At 40.8% G+C, this 27,481-nt stretch overlaps 5 protein-coding genes across 11 annotated transcripts in view; 4 read left to right on the top strand and 1 right to left on the bottom strand.

Annotated features, from left to right (window-relative positions):
• Positions 1 to 27,481, top strand: part of lpxn (leupaxin) — a 665,334-nt gene that overhangs the window by 104,606 nt on the left and 533,247 nt on the right. The window lies entirely within an intron of this gene.
• armh1 (armadillo like helical domain containing 1) lies at positions 4,713 to 8,519 on the top strand. Of its 3 annotated transcripts, none has more exons than XM_046049090.1 (11): positions 4,713 to 5,061; positions 5,398 to 5,466; positions 5,552 to 5,718; positions 5,947 to 6,143; positions 6,289 to 6,373; positions 6,483 to 6,596; positions 7,172 to 7,244; positions 7,433 to 7,562; positions 8,038 to 8,115; positions 8,221 to 8,286; positions 8,404 to 8,519. In XM_046049090.1, the coding sequence occupies exons 1-11, from the start codon at positions 4,856 to 4,858 to the stop codon at positions 8,452 to 8,454; spliced, it is 1,236 nt and encodes a 411-aa protein (XP_045905046.1). In that variant the 5' UTR covers positions 4,713 to 4,855; the 3' UTR covers positions 8,455 to 8,519. The 3 variants fall into 3 exon arrangements, with proteins under 3 accessions (XP_045905046.1, XP_045905049.1, XP_045905048.1); XM_046049092.1 differs by having other exon boundaries at positions 4,715 to 5,061; positions 8,221 to 8,302; XM_046049093.1 differs by lacking the exon at positions 8,221 to 8,286.
• On the top strand, positions 10,088 to 17,122 carry mutyh (mutY DNA glycosylase). Of its 3 annotated transcripts, none has more exons than XM_046049076.1 (16): positions 10,088 to 10,105; positions 10,184 to 10,281; positions 10,946 to 11,076; positions 11,466 to 11,505; positions 11,605 to 11,678; positions 11,790 to 11,831; positions 11,922 to 11,993; positions 12,179 to 12,292; positions 12,417 to 12,514; positions 12,962 to 13,106; positions 13,240 to 13,327; positions 13,412 to 13,594; positions 13,816 to 13,961; positions 14,060 to 14,209; positions 14,499 to 14,549; positions 14,653 to 16,234. In XM_046049076.1, exons 2-16 carry the CDS (start codon positions 10,197 to 10,199, stop codon positions 14,776 to 14,778), a joined length of 1,545 nt encoding a protein of 514 aa, XP_045905032.1. In that variant the 5' UTR covers positions 10,088 to 10,105; positions 10,184 to 10,196; the 3' UTR covers positions 14,779 to 16,234. The 3 variants fall into 3 exon arrangements, with proteins under 3 accessions (XP_045905032.1, XP_045905033.1, XP_045905035.1); XM_046049079.1 differs by lacking the exon at positions 10,088 to 10,105 and adding an exon at positions 10,485 to 10,540 and having other exon boundaries at positions 10,132 to 10,281; XM_046049077.1 differs by lacking the exons at positions 10,088 to 10,105; positions 14,653 to 16,234 and adding an exon at positions 16,987 to 17,122 and having other exon boundaries at positions 10,119 to 10,281.
• elovl8b (ELOVL fatty acid elongase 8b) lies at positions 17,016 to 21,992 on the top strand. Of its 2 annotated transcripts, none has more exons than XM_046049118.1 (8): positions 17,016 to 17,239; positions 17,319 to 17,376; positions 17,960 to 18,147; positions 18,368 to 18,448; positions 18,623 to 18,679; positions 18,781 to 18,895; positions 20,763 to 20,890; positions 20,993 to 21,992. In XM_046049118.1, exons 2-8 carry the CDS (start codon positions 17,319 to 17,321, stop codon positions 21,155 to 21,157), a joined length of 792 nt encoding a protein of 263 aa, XP_045905074.1. In that variant the 5' UTR covers positions 17,016 to 17,239; the 3' UTR covers positions 21,158 to 21,992. The 2 variants fall into 2 exon arrangements, with proteins under 2 accessions (XP_045905074.1, XP_045905072.1); XM_046049116.1 differs by having other exon boundaries at positions 17,017 to 17,229.
• The window catches only part of LOC123970760 (zinc finger protein GLIS1), a 70,546-nt gene continuing 64,439 nt past the window's right edge, over positions 21,375 to 27,481 (bottom strand). For both annotated transcript variants that reach the window (XM_046049043.1, XM_046049042.1), the window contains 3 exons: positions 23,978 to 24,120; positions 22,949 to 23,104; positions 21,375 to 22,849 (listed from right to left, as the gene is read on the bottom strand). In XM_046049043.1, the coding sequence (XP_045904999.1) occupies positions 22,713 to 22,849; positions 22,949 to 23,104; positions 23,978 to 24,120 (436 nt within the window). In that variant the 3' untranslated portion in view covers positions 21,375 to 22,712. The remainder of the gene's footprint in view (positions 22,850 to 22,948; positions 23,105 to 23,977; positions 24,121 to 27,481) is intronic.

Genomic DNA, 27,481 nt, shown 5'->3' with positions numbered 1-27,481 from the left:
TAGAATGTTTCTGCCTTTTTGCTCACTGTTAAATTAAGCTGTACGTAGAGATAAAACAAAACCGTATAAAAGAGGTACTACAGCTTCACAGATTAGGACTACTCACCAGCAGACAGGCTGACACTCAGGAAAAGAATGCAGAATAAAGCGTTTGCATTCATTTTGATTGCAATGCACTGGGGATAGTAAAACAGGAACTAAGTTACTTACTGTATTTAAAAATGTTTTTTCTTATTCTATGTTCAGAACATTGGTCAAAGTAGTCTCCATTCACTACTGTCTTTTTACTTGTCATTTGTCATTACTGTACATGTTGTTTCACTTTCAAGTGTTTCTCTGCACAAATTTAAATGTGATGCCATCAGAAGCCTATAAATCTTATAAATATAAATTTATATATATAAATTTTTTCTGGTGAAAAATAGGAATGAACTTACCAGAACTCAAGTGAAGTCTCAAGTGAACTGAAGAAAGGTATCTCACTGAAGAAATACAGATGGGAAATCTACACACACCTTGCTTGGGGGCATTTTCCTGAAATCACCACACCCATTAAAGTGGTGTTTGCCAGAAAAGTGTTGAAATCCAATGTCCCATTTTATTTCCACAATAGCCATTTTTAATGTTTCAATCTTAACATGATTTCTGCCACATGTGCAGTATTTGTGTGTCCAGCAAAGGTCAAATGTCACACTTTTATGTGTTGTCATGAAGTTATGTTTACATACACTGCTCAAAAACATTAAGGGACAAAATCTTGATGGTTGAAGGAACCAAAAACACAAACCAATAGGATTCAAAGTGAAAAAACTGAAATCACAGGCTGATCCAACTTGAGTGACTTTGATCACAGCAACTCATAATGTGACTTGGGCATGTATCTGATGACATGGCACATGGTGTCGTGGGGTTCTTCTCCCAGACCTGCATCATGGCAACGGTGAGCACATGCCATCCTCATGGAGTTTGTTTCTGACAGTTTAGACAGAAACATGCACTCCAGTAGCCCGCTGGAAGTGATTTTGTAGGCCACTTGCAGTACTCCTCCTGTTCCTACTCACACAAAGGAGCAAATACTAATCCTGCTGCTGCGATGATGCTCTTGGCTTTGTTCGGCGCTACACACTCTTCTCGTGTAACGGTCCATCTCCTGATATCTCCTCCATGTTCTTTAGAATGTGCTGGGAGACACAGTGATGGCACTTACTGATGTGCCAACCTGGAGGAGCTGGACTTCCTGTGCAGCCTGAATGGGCTGCAGGTACCTCCTCATGCTACCAGCAGTGACAAGGACACTAGCAAAACACAAACCTAGAGAACACTCAGTCAAGAAGGATAAGGAGAGAGCAGTTGTCTGTGGCCACCACCTGCAAAACCATGCACTTTTGGGGGGTTGTCTTGTTAAAAAAATACTCCAAACATGTTTCTAAATTAACTTAATAAAGAAACGAAAATAAATGTAAGCACTTTCTCATTAAAAACAAAACTGAACTATTTTAATGGCTGCAACAGTCGTATAGGCCGTGTTATGGGGAGAAGGGAGAAAAAAACACAGGCTGCAGTCCGGCTCGGATGAGAACTCTGATAAACTGTCAGACAAGGGCCAGGCTATGGCCTAGATTTGAGGCCCGTGCAGGACTCTAGGACAGATGTATGGAAGAGAAAGTAACACTGTCAGCTGGTGTCGAGAGTCGTGACACTGGGTACGTGGAGCTGTCTCTTCATGAAGATGAATTTGCCTCACAGAGCATCACATCAGGACCTAATAATAATAAGTCTACTACCTTTAAGTAAGGGCGCCATCAGATAATAATACTGAAGAACATTTAACAATGTCCCTTTACTAAACGGGGTTATTTGATTGCTTTCAAATTATAAATACATAAAATATTTTTTTAAAGACACTGGTACAATTGCATGTCTGTTTTTTGTTATTTGGAGAAAACTGTGATATTTGGATTCCGTTTTTTTTTATTTGGGTATAATTAGCAATCCCTTCATTTAGCTATTAAACGCAGTGGTTTTATGTGGTATGGTTGAATTTTTTTTAAAATAATTATTTTAAAATCAAGATGACAGGGTGGGCCCTGTGATGGACTGGCGACCTGTTCAGGGTGTACCCCGCCTTTAGCCCGATGTCAGCTGGGATTGGCTTCAGCCCCCCGCCACCCTGTATACAGGATAAACGGTTGACGATGGATGGATGGATGACAGGGTGGAGCAGGTCATGACAGGAAAGACACATTAACCAGAACATAAAGCATGACAAAATATAAAAATTAAACAACCAAATGTGACTAGCTAACTAGCAAGTTGCAATACAATAGCTAGAATACAAAATCTTCTAATTATGTAAGTTTAACTGTACGAAATTCTCTTTAACACTATTTGATCTTGTATTCTAATAATTTACAGCTAATTTTATGCTGACAGGGGGACATGTAAAACTTTGGCAAAACAAGTAAGCAAATTTGGCAATTGGAAAGTCAACTCACTCAGCTCAGTCATTGAATTTCCCACCACTGAAGAGATAAAAAAAACCTGTTTATTAAATAAAAATATGTTTTCTTGGTCACCAAATCATCAATGCAGTGAAGTTGAGTTATATCTTATGTAACAAAATATTAATATGAAAACAAAGTATAAACATATTATGATTTGACTACATATTACTTTCATTGCATTTGATTAAGCAAAAAAAGGCAGATGTTTCTTGGGAAAAATTATTTTTTCTATGGAGTGTTTTCCTATAATGTTTAATTATAAAGCCAAGATATCCATTCATCTCCGACTCAGAACTGACTTGCTTTCTGATCTGCCTGTTATTTATTTGTCTAAGAAGAACTTGATTTCTTAAGAAGTTCCACGCCAGGTAGAGAAGGCAAACTTCCTGTAGTGTCTCGTCACCTATAAAAACTGCAGAGTTCTGACTCTGGAAAGACTTTCATCTTTCTTGTGTAGAAGTATCTGAAAAATCAGCAGCTTCATTAGCAAGGTTCAACTATTTCCTACTCAGTGCATACAATTAGACAGAAAGTGAAAATCAGCTGGTACAGTGGTACAGTTTGAAGTCACAAGTTTGCTTTTACCTGACAAAGTTGTTGGCGTGTTGACTGCAGTGAGAAGAGACATTGATGCTGAGGCTGCTGAAGTCTGGCTGTGAGGTTTGGAGGTTTGAGTTCAGAGAAAGGATGATCTTGTGAGCACAGATTGTTTCAATGGTGTTGGTGTCCACCACCACTGTAATGTTCAAGTCACAGTCACGTCCACTGTCAAACAGCTCCCCCAGCTGATGAGAGAGGCTTGCATTGTGGTCCAAATCAAACTTGAGGTTTAGATTCCTGTTAGTAGGTTCTGGTAGATGATATCAAAAAGGGCCCAGTGAGTGAATTTGTTGTAATGGGAAACAGGCATCTGAATTTTTATCCATTATTTCTCCATGGAAGATGCATACCATTTTTATCATTTTCACATCTTACTCCAGCTTCCTCACCGTAACCACAGTTATGGATCCCCCAACCGTGAAACTGACATTGGCTCAGTTTCATCTCTGTCCCAATACAGCCTACATCATCCATCCAGATGTTGCCATCCCCTAACACAAAATCAATCACAGAACAAAAACAGATGAAAATAGCCATTTGTACCAAATAACGTTCATAATTACAGGTTTTCTTCATTAATGTTTGGCACATGTATTATTGTCTGTACTGTCTTGAGTTTCAGAGGGTCACAGTCAAATTGAGCTTTATTACCGCTGCCAAATGTAGATGATTGAAGAGCTTCTATTGCACCAGGGAAACGGAGCTGGCGACAAACTACAAGAGCGTCATTTTTTTTAATGGTACGATTAAGTTATGTTAACATATTTATTAGGAATCAATCATCACCAATACCTCGGGAAGTGAAAATTGTCAATTAGTCTGTATAGCCTACCACAACCCCTGACTGGGCCTCAAAATACACACCACCTCTGGAAACAGAGGTCAATGGCCTTCAGACAGATGCAATGGAAGAAGAAACCAGCCTGCATAGAGAACAAAAACCTTATCACACCACACACTAAATTTAACCTCACTCAATTTCTTCCCTATATTTGATAGTTCAGACTTTAAGGTGTTGCTATTACTCTATACAACAAAAATGGTAAACATGTTACAGGAGGCGTCAGGGCCTTCTTCATTTGCACCTCATCTCTCTGGAATAATCATCCTGTTGACATTGGAGAGTTTGATTCTGTTGAGTTCTTTAAATCTAAAAAACATTAGTAATTAGGCACTTAGCTATGTCTTTGGTTTCCCTGTCTTGGATATCAAATGACAGCAGTGACATCTTGAGGTATTCATGCGACATTGCTGGCTCCATAATGCGGCCATACTGCCAGTATGTAAGCTGACTAAACAACAAAGAGAGAATACAACACTTACAGGCACAGATTGATGTCTAAGTCTGCTATCGTGTGTTTGTTTGTTTGTTTGTATTTATTTATTTATTTATTTTTACAATAGTTAGGCCTATCTATCTCTACCCTAACCCATAACCATTTCATTTGAGACACTTCATAACTAAAGTTATATTTTTTTTAAACTGGCCCTATATTAATTGATATCATATAGGCCCACAGTAGGCCTCTAGTCTATAGGCTATTATCAAAACTATATAAAAGGGACGGATATCAGTCCTGATCAACAGTATTTTTGCACACACGGATTTTGTGGATGACCGTTGTTAAGCAACCGCACTATACAAACGAAGTGGAGGAAGAAAAAGAAAACGACTGAAGACCACAGCCAGTAGGCCCACTCAGCTGGTTCTTGGAGCCACACCAAACGTGAAAGGGAAAACAAAGACAAAGATGTCAACACAGGAAGAACACGCCAATATCGGCAAAGTACTCAGTTTTCTTCGAGAATGGGACCGTGGTGACAGGACAGTCCGCGGCCGCATGCTGAACACATTCCTGCACACAAACACTGGGAAGACGTTTTATGAGCTGGAGCTCGAGTTTGCAGAGGTTGCCAGCCTCTTCCTGGCTCGACTCACCACCTGGATGAGACTCACGTATCCTTTCTTTATTCATGGCGTGGGATCAGGTTAACTAGCTGTGCTGCGTCTCACCGTCAACAGAAGGCTGTTGTATTTTACGCACATTTCTAAATCAGCATCAAAAGCAAACGTAACCAAACTTTAATAACTTGCGAATTTGAAGGTCGTAAATGTTCAAGCATTTGTCCACACACTTTTTAGGGCCCCTGTTGGATTTGGGTGTCTGTATGTGTATGACAGTCGAAAAGCTTATACAAACAAAAAAGTCATAGGGAGTAGGCCTTCTCCTGGTTCCTGTTGTGGATTGGACTATGTAATCAACTGAGACCCAGTCCTTCACTGAATATTCAGATACATGTTTGGGACATTTTTGGGACTGCAGCTTAAAGCAATTGGGATTTTCCTTTCTGCATCAAGCCAGTGAGTGAGATGAAATACTGCTGTAAACTACTGTAGCTGTGCGCCATTATGCAGTTTTTGTCACAGCTTTTCTCATATTCCTCAGTGATCAGTACCTAATTGAGTTCCTGGAGGATGGAGGCGTTCTCACTCTCTTGCACATCTTGAGCCACTCTCAGACCAAAGAGGAGGAAAAGGCAGAGGCCCTCCGTCTTCTGCTCACTGTCTCAAATACTGGTCGCAAGTACAAAGAGATTATATGTGAAAGTCATGGTAATTGTTATAAAGCATTTTCCTGGATTACAGACTCATTCATACGCTACACATAGTATAATAAAACAATATGTTATTTGTGTGTATATCTGTATATATATATACCAGATTTCTTATTCTCAAGTTTATATATGTCTATAGTATTTTCCGTTTACCATTTGGATCATTTGTGCTTCATTGAATGAGCCATATCAGCTTTGCCCTCTGTATTTGTTTACATTCTTGCAGGTGTGAAAGTCATAGCAGAGTGCATGGCTAAATCAAACAGCGATGAAACCCAAGAGACTGCATGGGCCGTCCTGGATTCTCTGTCCCATGGAAACCCCAAATATCAAACCCAAATCTATAAAGGTCTGATTGCTTTCATGACTTGTAACTCCCCTAAGGCCCAGCAACTGGTCCTGCACACCTTACACACCATGCAGGTAAAGCAAGAAAGTGCACACTGAGCATTATATCAACGTGTCCTCACAATCGACCTTAAGCTTTCATTTTTATAGCCTGGCAGATCTGGATCTATATAACATATTAGAAGGAAAACAATCATTCTCTCACCATTCTCTCTCACAGTCCAAAATGAAAACAGCCCATCACAGCATTATAGAACCTCTGCTGAATATGCTCAGGACCCTGCAGCTGGATGTTCAGGATGAAGGTAAGCAGAAAGTTTTTTTTTTATGATAAATGCAATTACAGCCATTGTGGCTGGAAAACATGTAAACATGTTTTAAAAACTTGCCTCTCCCTGCGTATGTTTCTGGCAGCTATTAATCTGATCTTAGACCTGAAGTGTTATGATGTGAGGCCAGTGCTGCTCAGTGGACTGGTGGCTCTGCTGAGGCCTGCTAAAGAAGTGCAGCAACACCACAATATGGAAGGTAACACTTGTGTTTCATAAAGTATAATAAGCAATTTAAGTAATAAAAGTATAGACCAATCAGTGGCAGGCAGTGAATTTCCTTTAGGGCCACCCAAGTTCTGCTAATTTTGTTACAAAATGGCTGAGATGAATGTCAAAATTGCTGATTCAGACAGTCCAGTTGTACAGATTAGAAGACCTTGCAATGTATCCATTTCATGTGGGAAATTGGTACTGACTGGATTTTGTTGTTTAGGGAGGAAGACGTGATAGCTACGACCTTGTATGACCTTGTTCTGTAGATATAGCTAGGCCAGTGGAATGGTTGTGATCAAGTTGACACCAAACTGTATTTTGTATATTTCATATTTGTGGTGTTTGCTCCATGCATTCAATATACATTCAATGGAAACTAACCTCAGAGTTTTTCTTTATTCATCACTAATATTTCCGCAATTTCTGAAACAGATATGTAATTTCCATCCTACCCAAACGCATCAATTAATGTACTAGAATTGTGTCAATGTTTGACATAATGTGACCTAATCTGTCACATTATGTGACATATTTTGTGATGTTGTACAATCCCATCAGAGTCTGAGATAATCAAGATGACTGGATCTCTGCCTGTGTTTGTGCAACAAGCTGCTGCAGCTAAAACTATACGGTATGGACACAAATATTAGTCAATTATAAGTAGTTTAACAAATGTTTTTTTTACACGAAAAAATTGTCAGAACTTGTTATACATATTGACTTTATATTACTAGCATATTGCTTTAATGACTGTAATTACACAGTGTAATAGTTTTAGCTGTTGTCATACAGTAAGGTTATATTTTTATGGTGTTGAAGCTTGCTGGCTGAGGACAATCGAGAGGTTTCCCGTGAGCTGCTCTCTCTTGGAGTGATCCAACGTCTTCTGTATGCTATGGGTAACAGAGAACACGCTGATGCCCAAATACAAGCCAGCCTGGCCTTAGAGGTACATACATGTTTTCATGATGATTTCTACACCTCTTGTGGAGTGACTGTTTGCTAAACTTAAAAAGCCAATGATGGGCCACTTCTGTGAGGTTTAGTAATGACGCATACATACCTTTATACATACAGTGCATTCAGAGAGACACATACTGTACATACATACACACGTTTGTTCCACTATCCCCCATGGGGACATTTCAGTGACATATTGCATTCCCTAACCCTAACCTTAACGTTACAGCTACGTGCCTAACGTTAACCCTTACCCCGACCAATTATCAAGTTGTAACCTAAACCCTAAAACCTAGTCTTAACACCCAAAACAGCAGTCTCTACCCGTGGGAACAAAAATTGAGCTCCCCTTCGTTTAGTATGCATTCAGATTAAAGTCCCCCAAAACATGAAACACTAACGCACACACAAACACACTCACACACTCACTAACGCTGAATGTCTGCTTTCATCTCTGCCCTCAGCACTTTGTCCACACATACCCAGTTATTGAGCAACATGTGCAGAAAGCCATTGGCGGTCCACTGTTTGCAGCCTTTATGGTAAGCATTAATCACTTATTAATTCTATGATAGAATTAGTGAAAAGGTCCACGTGGAAGCTGCTAGAAGGCACCACTAATGAATTCTTTCACCCTCTTTCGGCAGCACAAAGCTGACACTTTGTACATGAATGTGGATGAAACACAAGCAGAAATCCTGCTAACTAACAAGGTCAACATAACTGAAGGTTAATGATTTGTTGTTTGTCTAATGTTTGTCTTTTTTTCCCTCAGTTGCCTAGACTGTGTGAAAATAATGTTTTCTCTCTTGTCAAACTTTGCGTTCCAGTTTTGGATGGTGGCACCTGTGAAGGCTGACAAGAGGAACAAATGGTTTTAATGATGCAGATGAATAAACATTTTGTGTGAATATTTTTTGTTATTAAAAGACAGTTTAATTCTTAATTTGCTGTCTACCTTTTTTCATTTCTGGAATATTATTTTTAAAAACTGACCACTGAATTGTATGTTTTTATTCTTATTATTTGACCTATCATTGGGAGATGTTATCATTTGGACGTTTATTTTATGTTCTCTGTTTAAGATATTCAGTCACAATTTACAGTTTGTTATTCTGATTATGCACTAATGAGGTAAATCTTCTAATAATTCAATTCAATTCAATTTTATTTATATAGCGCCAAATCACAACAACAGTTATCTCACAGCGCTTTTCATAAAAGAGCAGGTCTAGACCGTACTCTATGATGCTATTTACAGAAGCCCAACAGTTCCCACCAAGAGCAAGCACTAGGCGACAGAGGCAAGGAAAAACTTCCTTTTAAGAGGCAGAAACCTCGAGCAGAACCATGGCTCAGGGTGGGCGGCCATCTGCCTCCACTGGTTGGGGTGAAGGAGAGAGAGGGAGAGAGAGAGCAGGAGAGGAATAGAGAGAAAAAGAGAGGGATGGAAGGAGAGAGAGGGGAGGGAGGCAGCCTACACAATATACACACACAGAGGTACAGACATTAAAGGTGATGTTCCTATAGACTAAATGAAAAATGGTACAGATATTTATAGTAGTGTTAATGATAACAATCGTAATGTTAATGATTATAATAACAATAATAACAATAGGACTAGTAACAATAGTCGTTGTAGCAGAGGATGTTGAGCAGGAACACGGGGGCAGCAGGTGACCCGCAGCCACAGATCCAGACTCCACAGCTCCAGAGCCAGAAACACCTGCAGGAAGTGATAGGAGAGAGGAGAGGGACGAGAAAGCACAAAACTACCAGAAAGGGGAGAAGTTGTGTTAGTAACATGCAATAATGGGATGAGGTTGCATACAGAGGGAGAGAAAGTAGAGGAGAGAGGAGCTCAGTGCATCATGGGAAATCCCCCGGCAGTTTAGGCCTATAGCAGCATAACTAAGGGATGGTTCAGGACTCACCTGAGCCAGCCCTAACTATAAGCTTTATCAAAGAGGAAAGTCTTAAGCCTACTCTTAAACGTGGAGATGGTGTCTGCCTCCTGAACCCAAACTGGAACCTGGTTCCACAGGAGAGGAGCTTGATAGCTGAACGCTCTGGCTCCTAGTCTACTTTTGGAGACTCTAGGAACCACAAGTAACCCTGCATTCTGGGAGCGCAGTGCTCTGGTGGGGTAGTAAGGTACTATGAGCTCTTTAAGATAGTAAGGTAGTAAGGTACTATGAGCTCTCTAAGATAAAATCCATCGATCGATAACGATAGTAAATAATAAGCAACATATTATGCTGCGTTCCAGTCAACTTGGAACTCGGAAATTTCCGATCTCCAAATAGAAAACTAACGCCACTTGAAGTCGGATTTCCTACTTGTGAACTCGGAGAAAAATGCCGCGTTCGACACCGGTCGCATCACAGTAGCACCCACGGAGAGCACCTACGTCATATTGATGTTGACCCTCCCACCGGAGATGACGTTTCACGTACTTCCCCTGTTTCCTTGCAGCGGATTGGAGAAGCAGCGGCCGGAGGTCTGAACGTGGCGGGAGCCAAAATAAATCAGGGAAGTAAACATGAAGGCACGCGTTGTGTGCAGAGAAATGAAATAAGTCTGTTACATAAGATATTTAACTATAAACAGGTTACGTCCAGCTATGCACAAAGGCAAGAGAGCCGGACTGGAGATGGTAGAAACAGCAAAAAGAAAGCGGAAGAGGTCAAAGACAGCTGTGAAAGAAGGTATAGCTACGTTACCGTAATGTTAGAGAAATTATCGTTATTATATGAAAGCACAAACCTCTGGGCACCTAATGTAATTTATCCACATTAGTACGATAGGGAACATGACCAAGCACAGAGTTTGTCTATCGCTGTGTGTGCAAACATCCCTGAAGCCTACCTTAGATTCATGTAAAGCCTAAGTGTACTTTTTGAACCCACAGAGAGATCACCTGGAGAGGAACACAATAGAAGTGGCGTCCAATACAGCAGCCAAACTGTAAATACTACCCTTGTAGTGTGTACATTTCTACATTTTTTGTTTGTTTTCATTCAACTATGTAGTCAATTATAAAGCTATAGAAATTACCACAGCAATCTAAAGGCACATCTAGAAAACCAAACTTTATAATCAGGGCTCACGTGTCATGTCAGATGTCACACTTCTACAGGGAGTAAGGGAAAACAACTTATTTCAGATGGAGCTTCACCTTATAAAGCAGTGATGAACTAGGAATTCACCCCCTGTATCTTGTTACCTCACCTATTTTGTGTTCTCCGCTCAGCATATAACATCTGAACCATTCAGGGGTATTTGATATATTTTATTGCTTGAACATAAGTGGGATTTCCCTTCTTTGGGAGATGTTTAGTTTGAATGAGAATGATGTTTTTGGCCTTCCAGAGGAAACGACGAATGCCTCTTCACCGTCCACATACCACACTTTCCATGACCCTGCTGATGTTGTGCTGCTGCGGTCTCAGCTGCTCAACTGGTACGACAAGGTCAAGAGAGAGCTGCCGTGGAGGACAATGGTAAAGAGAAGCATTTCTTTCACTGGTTGTGACAAGAAACAGTTTTTTTTTAGACACATAGTTGGTTGTTAAAGAAAATCTTTAATAATATAAATACCATTCTGAAAGTACAGGAGGTGTTGTAATGTTTGGTTCAGAGATATGGTTACTGCAGCATACATGAAACTTGCTTTTTTATTTGAACATGGATGCTTTTGTCACTTACACTTAACACCACATTTGGTGGTTTTATTATTATTATTAGTCTGTATACTATGGCTGTGCAATACAATCAAAAAAGTTATTGTTGTTGTCTTTGTTCAGTATTATCATTTGGTTATCAGCACCAACAACACTGATAATTACTGCTGACGTTTATGACTGACTGGCTCCTTGTATTTTTTCTACAGGCTGTGACGGAGTCAGACGCCAACATCAGGACATATGGGGGTAAGGAAATATTTTCTTGTCAACTTCCTGTATAACTGCTGCAGACAACCTTTACGAGACAGATGTAAATCTCTCTCTCTCTTTTTTTTTTTTTTTTAGTGTGGGTTTCAGAAATCATGCTGCAGCAGACCCAAGTTGCCACAGTAATAGACTACTACAACAAATGGATGACGGTAGGCGTCTTTGAGGTGTTCATTACCTGCAGTCCTCATGAGAAATTAAAGGTAATCAATGTATTGCATGCATGACGTGTCATTTTAACTCTTTCTTTTACTGTGTTCCAGCGGTGGCCCACAGTGCAGGATCTAGCGGGTGCTACGCTAGAGGTGATTACTAAAAAGCAGTCACGGAAGATGACGTTGATTTTAAAATAGTGTTGATTTCAAATCACATTTAGTGATTTCATTTATGTGCAGGAAGTGAATCAGATGTGGGCGGGCCTTGGCTACTATTCCCGGGGGAAAAGACTTCATGAAGGAGCTCTGAAGGTCTGTGCTCTGTAAATCTGCTTTGACTGAATCAGACATTTCAGTGACATATAAATTTTAGTATGCCGTGTTCGGTATTCTTCATTTACTGTAAACTTGTGACTCACCCCTTAAAATTGTGTTTAATAATTACTAGTCTGTAACAGAAACATTGGGGTGTTCATTGTGTTACTGGTCTGTTTTAGGTGGCGCAAGAGCTTAAGGGACAGATGCCTTGCACAGTTGACAGCCTGCTGAAACAGCTGCCTGGAGTGGGACGCTACACTGCTGCAGCTATAGGCTCTATTGCACTGGGCCAGGTTAGTCATCACACACACACACTCACCCAAGCACACGCACATCTGCACCACAGCTACAACGCCACACTTGTTAGCTGCACTGTCTCGTTTAACACTGATGACTGAAAAGGTCTCTTTTGCCTAGGTTACTGGAGTTGTGGATGGCAATGTGATTCGGGTGCTGTGTCGCATGAGGGCCATTGGAGCTGACAGCACAAGTCCTGCAGTAACGGAGGCGCTTTGGTGAGATTAAACTAATGTCCTCAAGGAATCTGCATTTTGACTTTGATTCCAGCACCTACTTTAATGTCACTGTGATGTTGTTTTTTCACCCGTTGAGCATCCTTTGCAGGGGGAGTAAGATTTGTCGGCTAGGATTTTGTTTGACGATATTTAGATGCTGTTTTAAAAATGGAGGAATGATACTCAAAATATATAACAGAAAACTGGACTTGGGTATGAATCCAGAAGGCATTTTAGTCGAGACAGTTTTTACAGGCTCTCTAAGCTTGCACCCCTAATTGTTGAATTTGTACCAAATGTTGCAGTTCACTTTCAGTTTGACCTTTCTTTTGTTTTGTTTCAGCTGCTCTCTGAACTTTGAAAATGAAGCGTTTCATGTGATTTTGAAGTTTCAACTAAGACTACTCCAAATATAGTCTTAAGATACAGTTATTTTCTTTATTTCAGGAGTCTAGCCAATTCACTGGTGGACCCTGAGAGACCCGGCGACTTTAATCAAGCCATGATGGAGCTAGGAGCCCGAGTCTGCACCCCTAAAGGACCAGTGTGCAGCCAGTGTCCTGTACAGTCTCTCTGCCACTCTTACTACAAGGTAAAAAGCAACCTAAATGCTAAACAAGTGCAGTAAGTAATGTTAATGTAAACGCTGAAGATGTTAACAGATTATTAATGCCTTGGACTAGATTGTACACAATGGTATTCTTTAACTGTGTGTAAATGTGCAGGTTCATGTCAAACAAGAGAACAACTCCAGGAAGCTCTTGGCGAAGCGGGACAGGAAGCTGTCAACCCTGCCTGATATAGAAGACTGTAGTAAGTGTCCCCTGAGTCCTCATCGCTCCCTCAGACCTCTCAGACCATTGTGCAGTCATCAAAGTACTTTCTCCTCTCCCTCAGTGAACAGCAGGACATGTCCGCTGTGTCCCACCGAGCCCTGGGACGACGAGCTAGGCGTTCAGAACTTCCCCAGAAAGCCGGCGAAGAAGCCGCCTCGAGTTGAGCGAACTCTGACCTGTGTGGTGATTAGACCTGGAGAGGAGGGAGAGGACGAGTACCTGCTCACACAGAGACCAAACAAAGGTCAGTGCCTGCAGTGGATCCCCATCTGTTTGTGGTGGCGGTGTTTTGTTTTCACTTCCCTATTTGAATCGTTGAATGGAATATGTTAATACAAATAGAGTAAAAATAAAGCTTCAATTAAATTAAATATACAATTCAACAACAACCCAATCTGTTGAGGTGTTATACTTTAAGTGTGTGTGTGTGTGTGTGTGTGTGTGTGTGTGTTTGTGCACTGACAGGTTTGCTAGCAGGCTTGTGGGAGTTTCCCAGTCTTGTGCTGGAGGAGAAGAACACTGAGATGAAACAGAAGCAGGCGCTGTGTGCTGAGATCAGCAGGATACTGGGAACGCCTCTGACTGAAAGCCTCCTCCAGTATGTGGGAGAGGTAAGCTTGATGTCTACTAACTGTCTTATATGTGCAAACAAACTCTTTCTGTAGATGTGTAACCACCTTCTGATGGCTCACTGATTGGCTGTTTGTAGGTGGTTCACATCTTCTCCCACATCCACCAGACGTATGCAGTTCACAGTGTGTGTTTGAAGGACGGTGACACACAAACGCAGACTGAAAATGTGCAGTGGCTCACCAGATCTGCTCTGCAGGAAGCGGCAGTGTCCACAGGAGTGAAAAAGGTTTTTATTTTGTTTACACAGTGTGTGTGAAGCCCTGCTGTGAGGTCAGCAGTCACAGAAAGCGTGCTTTTGCAGCAGCAGGCTGGTGTATAGAGGCACTTAGCTGTAGTTTCCCTGTGTGTCATGTTACGGGATTATTAAATTGAGTTTCACAGATATGAAGGGCAGTTTTATTTGGTTGTTGTTTTAAAAAGATGTGACAGCAGGAGTGAGTGAGTGAGTCCTCATCTGTGCATGTGCAGTCTGTGTGAACAATCCATGAATGGGTGTGTTGTTAACTCTCCTGCAGATTATGAAGCTTTGTGATTCAGTGGACAGTCAGAAAGAACAAACTTCTAAGGTAGGAACTTCTGTATATTTATATTTCATAATCTTTTACAAAAATTTACATAAATCTATAATCTTAAACTAATAACAGTTTCCACCATTATCGTTTGCCTTAGGATGGAAAAAGACAAAAGCACGCCGGCATAAAGAAACCACAGACCTCAAAAAAACCCAAACTGAGTGCAGCCAATGGCAGCAGCAGGCAGCTCTCCCTCAGCTCCTTCTTCAAGACAGCTAAATAGGAATCTTAGATTCTTGATTGTGTGTGAAAGTCCTACATGGTGCCATTTTATGCACATGTGTCTTATTGTTAAAGCCCCCCCCCTCCTTCTCATGTTGCCACATTTAGGTGTTATTGTGGTCTTATGGTCTCATCGCTGGGAATACAAAATGCCATTAAATGTTGTTAACGAGGTCCGTTTTAAAATTGTTATGAAATGATAACAATCTGTATATTGATATGCCTGTAGGGACTTTGCCTCCACAGTGTACTTTGATTTGTAATTACCTCACAATGGATCATGTTTTTACCACTATATTAAAGCTAATCTTTCTATGAAGTTGCATCTGGATCGCATCCTAACATTTATTGCAGTAATTTCACGTCGGCTTAATACATGGCTAACCCACAATGAATTGATCTACTAACAAGCCATTGACTTCCACTGTTGTCCAAACACAATTAAAAAAACATAAACAGGCCAGGCTTTTTTGCACTGGGTGACATGTTCCTACACAGGCATTGTAGTTTCTTTTGAATCGATTCCACATATGTCATGGACTGCTGCTGTGTCACTAAGGCCCCAAATGTGTATTAATCCACAGCTGAAAATAGTCCCCAACAAATACACCATCTACTCCTGTTTGAGAAACATTTTCTAAAAACTACAGTGCCCATGTGCTACAATTTAGATTTATTTGTTAATGAAACTATATTTCTGAGACGTTTTTAAAAATGTATGTCTTCAGTAGGAATGAATGGGCTTTGAATTAAGTGCCATAGACATGTTAGTTTTTGTCTTTTTATAATAAAACTATCAAATAACAACTATTGAATGAAACCTTTAACTATAGGATTTGTCCGCTCCCTATAAAAAAACGCCCTTCAGCGAGACTTTATCATAATCAGAAGAAAAACAGGTTTATATTAGGTTTTCACATAGAAGGAATGTGTTCTGGTATTTTGGTGCATAATGGAAAAACAAGTACTGCAAAAATCAATTCATTCATCTTTTAAACACGACTGTTTTCATTCCAAAGATAGCAGACATTCAGTTGTGTCCCCAGGATAGCCAAATAGTGACGTATTAGAAATAACCCCAATGAGTGGGAGGTGTGGTGGTGTGATGGTATGGTGATGTTTAAGCCGCAAAATCACCCAAAAGCACTCAACTGAAATAAAACAGGAAAAGAAACTAAAGAGACCAACTGATGCAACTAAGCAGCAGATTGAAATGTATGTGTTTAAAAATGAACACAACTTCTTTAAGCTCATAACCTCATATTCTCCATCTTAGTTGTCAGATGCTCTCTGTAATGACATGTCTTGCTATGATGTGTGGCATTCTAACATTTATAGCTGTCGTTTAATGTTAATGTTTTACAAGCAGCATGTAAGATATTTGTTGTGTTTATCACTATAATAAATACTGTAGAGAAAGTAACTTTGGATAATAAAGCCCAGACACAAGACTAAAACCAGGTTGTCCATGTTATAATGATGTTCTTTCTTGTTACTGCCAACTAATTTCACTTTATAGAATATAGAATTTTATAGAATCATTTTTTGTAATAACCTGGTGTGTCACAGGGTCATACCAAGGGACATACCTAGTTAAAGTCCACAGAGAATGTATTGTAGATTTCTTAGAAAAACTGGCTTTTACACAATCTGAAGTTTTATTTAGTGCATGGAATGAGACAGACAACTTGTTTTAGGAATGTGAATACAAAGAGGAATTTTGAAAGTTTGATTGCTTAGTATTACAGAAGCTGTAAGAATCTAAGGGGGGCTGCATGGATACAAGTCCTGGTCCTGGATTAAAGGGTTTTTTTTATGAGGAGCATTTTCTGCGTTGAACTCTGGTCTGTGATTTGTCTTTATCTAATGCAAATATTTTTTCCCCCTAATACCCTGAAGTGACTGGCTGATTTGTAGTCTTACATTCCCTTTTTAATAATGTCAAACAGGTCTATACATGTATCCCTTAATGGATAAGAGGGTGCTTTTGTTTTTTTATATAAAAAAAACCTATATAATTAAAAACATGGAACTATACAAACCACACCTAATGAAAAGGAAGTTCACAACAATGAAAGTCTGTCACATTATAGCAGGGAACAGCGCCCCCTGCTGTGTCAACAACCTCCAAACCAAACCCAAAGCGACGAAAAAACCAGGAAGTGATTCAAATCTTACTTCTCTCTACACTGTCATTCAATCTACCCAGGTGGAAGACAACTGCGTACTGGAAGTGTGGTCAGTGCTCTTTTGGTTTACTTGGCCGCAGTGAAGCCCCTTGCAGCCGCCCTGCCTCGGTTGTTCACTCATCTGTCTCAGGGTTTGGATTTACCTGGATCTGGCAGCAGGGAGTGCTGCAAGTTGAACTTTGCTAATACTTATTTGCCAGATTGTGTTCAAAGGTTCTCCCGGCGTCGCCGCGGACGTTTAGTGTTGCAACACCGCTTGCAAGGTGCGCATCAGTGAGTAGATGTTTGTCTTAAAAATGCTGCTTTGAGTGTGTTCCTCCTTTCAGCCGTTCACTTTCTTTATGTCTTCCAGATGGCTTCTGCTTGGCAAAGTGTCGTATCTTTACACCAGAGGATGGTGGACTATGGAGGTATGATGATGACAGCTCCCCCTCCACACATATATATAGTTCATGTCAGTTCATGTCAGTTCCTGCGAGTTGTAGAAGAGATTCCCCTTCTGGAGAACAAGCCTATACATGTGTGTTCAGCGTGTGGGAGCTGGGAGCTGCAGATGTGCTCCCCCTTTCACAATGACCTCTTTGTGGCTTGTCACATGATTTGCCACCAAGCCATTATTTAAATGACATTATCTTGTAACAGTGGTGGAAATACCGGAGCAGGAGGAAGAGGAACCTTTTGATTATCAGAGAAGAACTGCCGTTTTACTTTGTGTAGGCCCTAATGTAATAAATATGTTATGCTTTTCGAATCAGGAGCTGGTTTAAACTGCACACATTAACAGGTCATCTGAGCTGAACTGGAACAAGGAAAACTGTAAAAACCTGGCAGAGACTGAATCCAAAAGCATCTGTAATAAGTGCTGGAAGTTTGGGGGGAATCAGGGCAGTTCTTAAAACTTGTAATAAAAGCCACAGATGTGCCCTGTAATGTATTTGTTCATTTGTAATTAATGTCTAAAAGGCCCTGACGCAAAGCCCTCTCATGTTTCAGACAAGAGGACGGACCCGTGGCTGCTGGTCTACTCCCCCATCCCGGTGTCGATCATCTTCCTGCTTTACCTCTGTGTGGTCTGGTTCGGCCCCCGCCTGATGAAAAACAGACAACCTGTTGACCTGAAAGCCGTTCTCATTGTTTACAACTTTGCCATGGTCTGCCTGTCTGCCTACATGTTCTACGAGGTGCGTTTGTGCTGCTTTCTGTCCTGCATTAACAAGCAAAACCAAATCAATCAAGAGCAACAGTCATGATGGAAATATTCCGTATCAATTGCCAGGTGTGAATATGTCCAAAATGTCTTTTTTTTTATTTTCTCATAGCTGCTGCTTCCTCTTAGAAAAGTATGTTTCATGATGTTGGTGGTGTGTTGTTTCATTAAGTAATTGTTTGAATATTTACCAGTTCCTGGTCACATCCAGGCTGTCAAACTACAGCTTCTCCTGTGAGCCTGTAGATTACAGCAACAGCCCGCTGGCAATGAGGGTAAGCAAGTGTTTTACTTGATTAATTTAGACACTGTGTGTGCACATTTAGAACATAATGCACAGGAAAATAATACTACAGTGTAGCCGACAGTGCAAGTGGTAAGATAAAACATACAGTTATTAAATGAATAATATGTAAAACCCACCTTTCTCCATTATTTTCTTCTTCCAGATGGCCAGTGTCTGCTGGTGGTTTTTCTTCTCCAAGGTCATAGAGCTCAGTGACACGGTACATGTTTGTTACAACATTTGCAGTTTCAGTGAAAGAAGAGGTGTAAGAATGCCAAGTTGAAAACTGTAACAGTTTAATCTGCACCTCTCTATGAGCAGATCTTTTTCATCCTGAGGAAGAAGAGCAGTCAGGTGACCTTCCTTCATGTCTACCACCACGGCACCATGATCTTCAACTGGTGGGCAGGAGTCAAGTATGTGGCCGGCGGAGACTGTAAGTAAACTATTTGTGAAGTTTTTGTGAGCTAGTGCTGTGATGATGCTGATAGAAAAAACAGATAGGAGCACGAGGTTGTGCATGGAGGATAAATCTGGTGATTTTTCATGTTGCTAACAAATCCAGGGCCGTAATCGATGGGGACTCCTTTTCATTATTATTGTTACGACGTCAAACACAGGTCTAACGGCCAAAGCGCGAATATTGGAGGTTGTGGCTAGAACTGACACTTGTTTTGTCAAGACTGTGAGTTTGTGAGGCATCTCGAAGCTCACGTCAGCTGTTTAATTCTGTCACCAGAGTGTAGACCCCGCTCTGTACCAGCTTCACTTCGCTGTTCACCATTTAAATATTTGAACGTCAGTGCGTTCTCGTTAAATGCGTTCAAGGTTCACTGTTTCTTTGGAAAATAATGTCAATTGGAGCCAAATTTTGTGTACATAATAAAAATACCCAAAATTTTTACATTACATTTAAGCTGACGCCTTTGTCCAAAGCAACTTACAATTGCTATACATCAGAGGTTGCACGCTTCTGGCGCAACTAGGGTTAAGTGTCTTGTACATGACACATTAGTGGACATGTTACAGTGGGGGATTGAACCCGGGTCTCTCACACCAAAGGCATGTATTTTATCCACTGCTCCATCACCACCCCTTCAATTCATCATTGATAGTTACTGATTATTGTATCAATGCACAGTCATGGACTGCTACTGGCTCACCAAGGCCCCAAATGTGTATTAATCCACAGCTGAAAATGGTCCCCAACAAATACACTATTTTATCCTGTTTGAGTAAGATTTTCTAAAAACTTCAGTGCCCAGCTGCTGAAATGAATTTGTATTTTTTAATGAAACTATATTTATGAGATGTTTTTAAATGTCTTCAGTAGGAATGAATGGAAAATGAATTAAGTACCATAGACAGGTTAGTTTTGGTCTTTTTATAATAAAACTATAAAATAACAATAACTATAGAATGAAACCTTTAACTGTAGGATTTGTCTACTCCCTAAAAAAAAACGCCCTTCAGCAAGACTCATAATCAGAAGTGAAACAGGTTTACATTAGGTTTTCACATAGAACGAATCTGTTCTGGTATTTTGGTGCATAATGAAAAACAAGTATATTTTAATGTATATTTTGGAGATGTTTTTAAAAATGTATGTCTTCGGTAGGAACAAATGGACTTTGAATTTGTGCCACATACAGATAGAAAGTTAGCTATAGAATTATACCTTTAACTATAGGATTTGTACACTCCCTATGGAAACGCCCTTCAGCGAGACTTGGGTTTGATCATAATCAGACGCTAAACAGGTTTATAGTAGGTAAGTCAATTCATTCATCTTTAAACACGACGGATTTCATTCCAAAGATAGCAGACATTCAGTTGTGTCCCCAGGATCACCAGATAGTGAAGTATTAGAAACAACCTCTAATGAGTTATAGGCGTGTTTGTGTGAGGGTAAGATGATGTTTAAATTGAACAAATAACCCAAAAGCACACAAAAGACCAATTGTTTCAACTAAACAGCTAGCTGACTGGATGTTGGTTGTAAAAATGGATAAAAAGAACCTCCTTAAGTTCATTACTTCATATTCTCCATCATGTTAGTGTTCAGATGCTCTCTGGTGCATCGCATAGATGTTGTTTCAGCCCCTGAAACTAAACTGTAATATTAACAAAACATCTGATTGTGTCATTCTACTGTGCGTCTGCTGCATCACACTCTATATTATTCAAAGTTAAAACTTGTAGGCTACCACACTCACTGCATTTTTTAATTTAAATGACTTAAATTGATTTTGAGAACATTCAAAAGGCCTGAATGTTCCTCTGTTTGTATCACATCCTTGCAGCGTATTTTGTCGGCATGATCAACAGCTTTGTACACGTTGTGATGTATTTTTACTACGGCCTGGCTGCCATCGGCCCTCACATGCAGAAGTACCTGTGGTGGAAGCGATATCTCACGTCCCTGCAACTGGTGAGAGGCCCCTGCTCTGAATGAAAAAGGATTGTGAATGTGCATACAAGGTGTTTGTGAACAAAGCTGATCTGAACCTTTTCCCCCCGACTGCCCCTCCAGCTGCAGTTCCTGCTGTTCCTGCTACACACGGGCTACAACCTGCTCACAGAGTGCGACTTCCCCAAGTCCATGAACTTGTTTGTGTTTACGTACTGCTTCACCCTCATCATCCTCTTCAGTAACTTCTATCATCAGAGCTACCTCAACAAGAAGAAGCAGATATGAGACAGTTTCCTGTAACTGCAGTGCTTGCCAGCGTCCACAAGAGGGAGCAACATGCTCACAGCTCGGAGGTTTTTCTTATGGTGCTCATTATTAACTGCAGGTTTAGCTCTACAGTCTAATACTAACCTTTACAGACATGTACAACTAATGTGAACGATTTTAGTACTTTCTGCGGTTTTTTGGAGCATCAAATACATATCAGAAAACAGATACTGTGTGATCATTCAGTTATTTATTTCTTAAATTGAGAAATGACAAACATTCAAACGATTGCTGTAAACAAACTGTACATTTTTTACATATTAATAAGTAGGTTGGTTTTTTTCTGCATTATCGCAGAGTTACTGAGTTCAAACCCTCCTCCAGAGATAAATCCAAAAGGCAAAAAAACCCCACTTAACAACAAAATACAGAAATGCAAACATTATTTTCCCTCACTGTTAAAACAACACGGCAACGTGATATATTCTTTTCTACACTTCAGTCAAAATAGATTGAATGATGTAGATTAGAGAGAGAAAGCACGACGAGGAGGGAGAGGACATTTCATTTCTATTCAGGAGTTTTGTAGTGTTTGATGTTTGTGTATCAGAATCTGCTTTATTGGCCAACTATGTGTACACATCCAAGGAGTTCGACTCCAGTTTTAAGTTGCTCTGGGTGTAATTACACGCAGTTCAAAGAACAATTTTCAGTAAGATAGAAATATTGAAGCTAAAAACATTGTGTGAGCTTGATCTGATTGTACTGTTGAGCGTCTTAGGACCAGTGTCACCAAGTCAGAATTTTTTGTACATGATGAGTGCTTGGCCAATAAATGTAATTCTGAACCTAAGAAATGAAGCGCATGGCTATTTGAACGGCGAAAAAAAATCTGATTTCCTCAGCTTTCTTTTTCTTTACTGATAAGAAAGGGTCATTTATTTGACTTGAGTCATTCCTTTATTTAATGTGAGTAGTTATCGGAAAGCTCCCACAGGCTCCCATAGGAGACAACATACAACTGTTTTCACAGGCTGAGTACTGCTCCTCTTGACAATTAAACTGAGCTTCATGTGTATAATCAGCTGAGCAACCCTTTAACAGCATATAAACGCAGACAATACCTCAAATCTTTGCTTATTTTCTAAAGGATAATTTTTAAGACAAGGGGGTAGAAAATCAATTGGTAACATCTGGAAAACATGCAACCAGTGACATGACATTGTTGTTTTAATTAGTCACAAGCAAAACAGTTTGGGAACCACTATTCTTCTTACCTATTCGGATTATTAGTGCCGTTTACATCTTGACCATTCATATAGTTCCAGGTAAACAGTTAATCACACGGCAGTATACTAAACTGACTTCCAAACGTCTTTATGTCTGTTTCATCTGGCAGTTATGCAGGTCAGAAGAAGCTATAAATTACTCTGATTTAATGTGTGACCCATATCTTGCATAAAACAAAGAACCAGAAACAGGAGCTGGGGAAGAGGTGATCCAGGTGTGTTAAGACGGCTGTGGAAGGACTGCAGAGTAGGTGTGGTGAAGCGTGCCCGGCTCCAGTGTTGCTCTATGTCTCTGTGTAGACGGAGGACATGTGGCTCAGGCTACGGTCAAAGCTGCCCACCTGGAAGAAAATGCTCTCCTCTGGGCTGGAAGAGAACTGGCACCCTGCGCCGCCTTGCAGCTCCTGGGTCATGCTGAAGCCTGGGACAGACGAGATCAAGTGCAGTTTGTTTAACACTTTGGTGAAATCAATCAGGTGATCTGCTGATGGCATTCAGGCTCTAGGTAAAATGTCCTCACCTGCCGTGCCTGTGTTGCTTGTCGACATGTGGAAGCCATTCTGCTGATGGGAAGTGTAGGAGTGAGAATCTCCCGGGACATGGACGCCTCCGACCGTCTGCTCCATCCTGTAGGAGTCTCCAAAATGGAAGCAGCTCTGAAAGCTGCCTTGGTATTCTAGGAAATGAGGGGATGATGTAAAGGAGCAGGAAGGAGGAAGAGAGGAGAAAAATAGAAGCCAGACTTGAGCGACTTCCACCATGTGTCTATGGGCAATTGTTTCTAAGGTCAGTAAGCGCCCGATCCATCCGGCTGAAACCTGATGTGGATCTCAAATTATGACAATGCTATATTTGTGCTTGTGCTAACTGTGCCAGCCCCATAGTATGTAACATTTGTCCCCATCATCTCAGTTTGTACTCAGAATGGACCGCAGGAGTCACGATAATGGGAGAGCAGCCTTTCCTGGAGCGCTTTTTACGCAACTCCCTGACCACAGCGCGGTTAGAGAGACGTCCATGTGTAGATCTTTACAGGGAAAACAGTGTTTAAGGCATTAGGAAAACGGCTCGGGAGTGACAGCTGAGCCTGTCATGTTAAGGCGCTGAGAGACAGCTGAATACATGAGCCAGCATTTTGTTGGCTAATTCAGCGCAGGGAAAAGGCTTCCGGCGTGTGGTTTTCCCCACTCTGTCTCTATGACTCTAATCTCTCCCCGTCCTAAAAATGCTCTGACAGAGCCACAGGGCAGTATCGCTGCTCTAAAAGACAACTTCCTCTGTTTGAGGCCTTTCATGTGGGTCTCCTGTTACAGTAAGCATTTTAAAAAAGGACACAAGGGTGTTCTTATGTATATTCAAGTGATCTGACACTGTGAAATCTCTCATAGGAAGTCCTTTAAAAGTAATCCTCGGGCTGCATGTTACTGATTGAACTGGAACAGGAAAAATTGTAGGATATTAAATTGAAATGCCAATCAACAATTTCAAAACATATTTCCTGAAACAAGTTAAGTTACATTCAGCCAGATATCCTTGGGTCAAGTCTTACCGTCGTTGGCAGACTGATGCTGGTGATAGTGAGAGTAGGGCTTGTGGTGAGGGTGGACATGCTGTTTCTCCAGAGGAGGAGGAGGAGGAGGAGGAGGTGTCCCTGTTCCCTTTATCCCCGGAGACAGGAGGGGACCCGACACCCTGGAGGAGACACAGAAAAGGTAGGTGAAATGTTCATTTTAAACCTCTCGATCTATCATTCATCCCTTTCCAGATGGTCTCAATAATTTCTTTATAGAATGCTTCATGCATTGTGATATCCCAATTCGAAGACACGGCTACACGCCGGCCCGCTAACGACTTGTTCCGGCAAACCCAGTGGAGCTGTTAGTGATCCTAAACACACAGAAGAAGAGACATTCCAGGCGTGTGGAAACTTAGGCTCCCCACACGTAATTGTCGTCCTACCACATATTATGATCTTAAGTCAACAAACAGCAGAGCGTGCACTCAAGTGAAACACCCCCGCGCCCCTGTACACACTGCCCACCACTGCAGTAACCCCAGCCTTTATGGCCTTAAGAGAAGAAAGCACAATAGTGTTTACATTCATGACTTCTGAGAAAAAGAAATATTAAGATGACATGTTTGTAACTTTGTGGACTCTTAAGTGCCTGGAGAACAGCTGACGTTTCCACATCGGCTTATTTTTGTGGATGCTGATCACTTAAACAACGGTCTGATACAGCAGTCTCAAATCACAATTAGGGACAAAATCTCAACCTAATCAATTTAAATGAAGCATACTGGCAAGCTTTCTTTGTGTGCGCTGGGAATACCACAATCTGGAGATCAAATCGGGCGAAGCAAATGGTGAAATATTACGATCATTCCAGCTGACTGTAACTCCGCCATTTAGCGTCACAGTTCATCCTTGAAAACCTTCAGAATGAAATGAAACCTCTGCAGCACGCTTCAGTGAGTTTGTACAGAAGCTGTCAGCAGCATCTGAGACCAGGTTCTGTACAAAACCGTATTGTCTAACAGGAGAAGTATGCTGTTATCATGGTGGTTGATTGCTGTAAAGTGTGCACATAAAGGGATTTCTAAATATTTGGAGAATTACATTGTACATTTTAAGGGGGATCCTACCGCAAAATCATCACAGTTGTAGAAACAGCAGCAGAAATGTAAAACCTCTTTCAGACATGCCTCACATTACATAAATGTGATGGCAATTTTTCATGTCGTGTCTAAATAAGCCCTTAACATGGAACAAGTCTGAACTGAATCACTATAAAGGAATAGTTTGACATTTTCAGAAAAACTCTTTGTTTTCTTGCCAAGGGTTAAATTGATACCACTCTCGTGTCTGTACAATCAATGTGAAGCTAGAGCAAGGAAATGGTAAAAATCCGCCTACCAGAATCTCTAAAGCTCATGAACCAATATGTTATCTGTTTACTTAATCCACAAAAACTACAAGCAGGTTGTACGTAGTAAACATATATGACGAGCCAATTAGTGAGGTGGGGTGGTGCTAGTAGGTGGATTTTGTTAGAGCCAGGGTAACTGTTTCCCCAGTTTCCAGTCATCATGCAAAGAGAGATATTTAATGGGTGTCTTGTTTCGCCTTCATAAGATCACTTTAATAACTTTACTCAGGAGCAGCAAGAACCATGTCTGGTATTTATTCAGACACTTAAAAGTTAAAGTTAACAAGAAACTCAAAATGACCACTAATTTAACGGCTTAATGCTGTACACTTGACATTAACTTAATGGAACAGCAATCAGGTCCAAATCCAGACTGATAGCCAACAGACCTGCCTTTAACACAGAGCTGGCCAATCACCCACCCCCAAATATTCAACAGCTACTTAGTACCCTCTCATGACTGCATATCACGAATGCCAACACATAAACTGCTGCTGTGTTACTATTTGCCGCTGGACTCTGGAAGCATATGGTTTGCGCTAAGCGCTATATGAATGTGATGACAGAGTGCTGCTGGAGGCAGCCGAGCCCTCAGATGACTGCTCACCGCTGGCCTGGCTGGAGCCTGCTATATGACCTGCTGCTCCCACCCAGCACTCAGTTGCTGGCAGTGGCATTGTGCAGGGCATTTGGCAGAGAAAGTGGCTGATGAAGGGAGATGGTAAACGATGTCCAAGAAGCTGCGACGCATTCCTGCCAAAGCTGAATTTATTTTACATTTTCCTTAGCTGCCTTGAGCCAAATGAACATAGGATTAGATGTGAGTAGTCATCTGAATCTGGAATTTCCATTATACCAACAACCAGTGGTGGAAAGTACATTTTTGAGGTACTTTACTTGAATACTTCAATTTTATGTAACTTTATACTTGGTAAACATTGTACCTTTTACTCCATTAAGCTTATAAAATCCAATGTATTCTTAAAGATTAAACTACCCAACTTTATATAAAGTACTTAAATTAGCTCCACCTCAAACAGCTACATCAGTAATAATTCACTATTAAATAATATTACATATTATTACATTACATTTTATAAAAATATTACACAGAGAGTGGCCATTTTGCCACCTAATAAAGACTTTTACTTTTTATATTAAACGCACATTTTGCTGCTAATACTTTTTACTACAAGTAAAAGTATGGACTAAGTAACACTGAACATTTACTCATAATGGAGTATTTTTATTGTATGGCAGGATCTACAGATGCCCTACACCTCTTTTAACAACTTGAAAACAAATCTCATGCAGGATTAGCAAACAAAAAACAACTTAAAATTTAGGTGACTGGATTAAATGTTTCTGGGAGTAACAGGTGGTTAAAGAATTGTTCTATACTGGAGGTTTTCACTCGGAGTGCCTTCTACTCATCAACATGTTCATTTGGGTATCAATTTCAAGTGCTTAGCTGTACATGGACTGCACTTGACCTCTGTGTCTACCTCCTGCTAAATTGAGGAAGCTTGTGTGGCACCTTGTGTTAGTCCAGCTCTGGAGACGCTAGCTGTTAGCGAGCGTGGCAAATCCACGGGTTGGCACAGGCCCAGCGCGTGGCCATGTGTTCCTGCAGAGAGCAGCATTCCCCCAGGAGCTGCTGTCAGCACAAACTCAGGAAACAGTTATACTGTTCATATTTTTACAAGCTGCCTCTATGTGCAGCTAAAGTGAATCATAAGCTAATCACTGCCAGCTGAACCCCAGCCCTGCTCTCGCTAGTCTCTAGCTTGCTAGCTACTCAGGCTCGAGGTATGAGGGGAATCTTTCATATGCCATATTAATCTCTTTCCTGATATTCATCTTCACTGACCATTCTGCACTACTCCGCTTTTTCCAGACAGCCCACCCACTCCTGTCCTGCTGCAGTGAGTGATTTGACCGCTGACCTGTTGATTCCTGAAGGTTGAGTTGGATGGGATTTTAAGGATTAATGGACTATATTTAATAAATAGTAAGAAGGTTGAGAGGTTAGGGAGAATGTGGACAGACATGTAAAATACCTTTGTGTGCTGTCCATTATGGCAGAGTGACCTCTATGGGCATAAAGATAATGTCAGGAGTAGATG

The sequence above is a fragment of the Micropterus dolomieu genome, linkage group LG05 (genome assembly GCF_021292245.1).
Source record: "Micropterus dolomieu isolate WLL.071019.BEF.003 ecotype Adirondacks linkage group LG05, ASM2129224v1, whole genome shotgun sequence".
Classification (NCBI taxonomy): Eukaryota; Metazoa; Chordata; class Actinopteri; order Centrarchiformes; family Centrarchidae; genus Micropterus; species Micropterus dolomieu.
The sequence above is the reverse complement of the archived record's forward strand: the minus strand, read 5'-3'. Positions and strand labels throughout refer to the sequence as shown.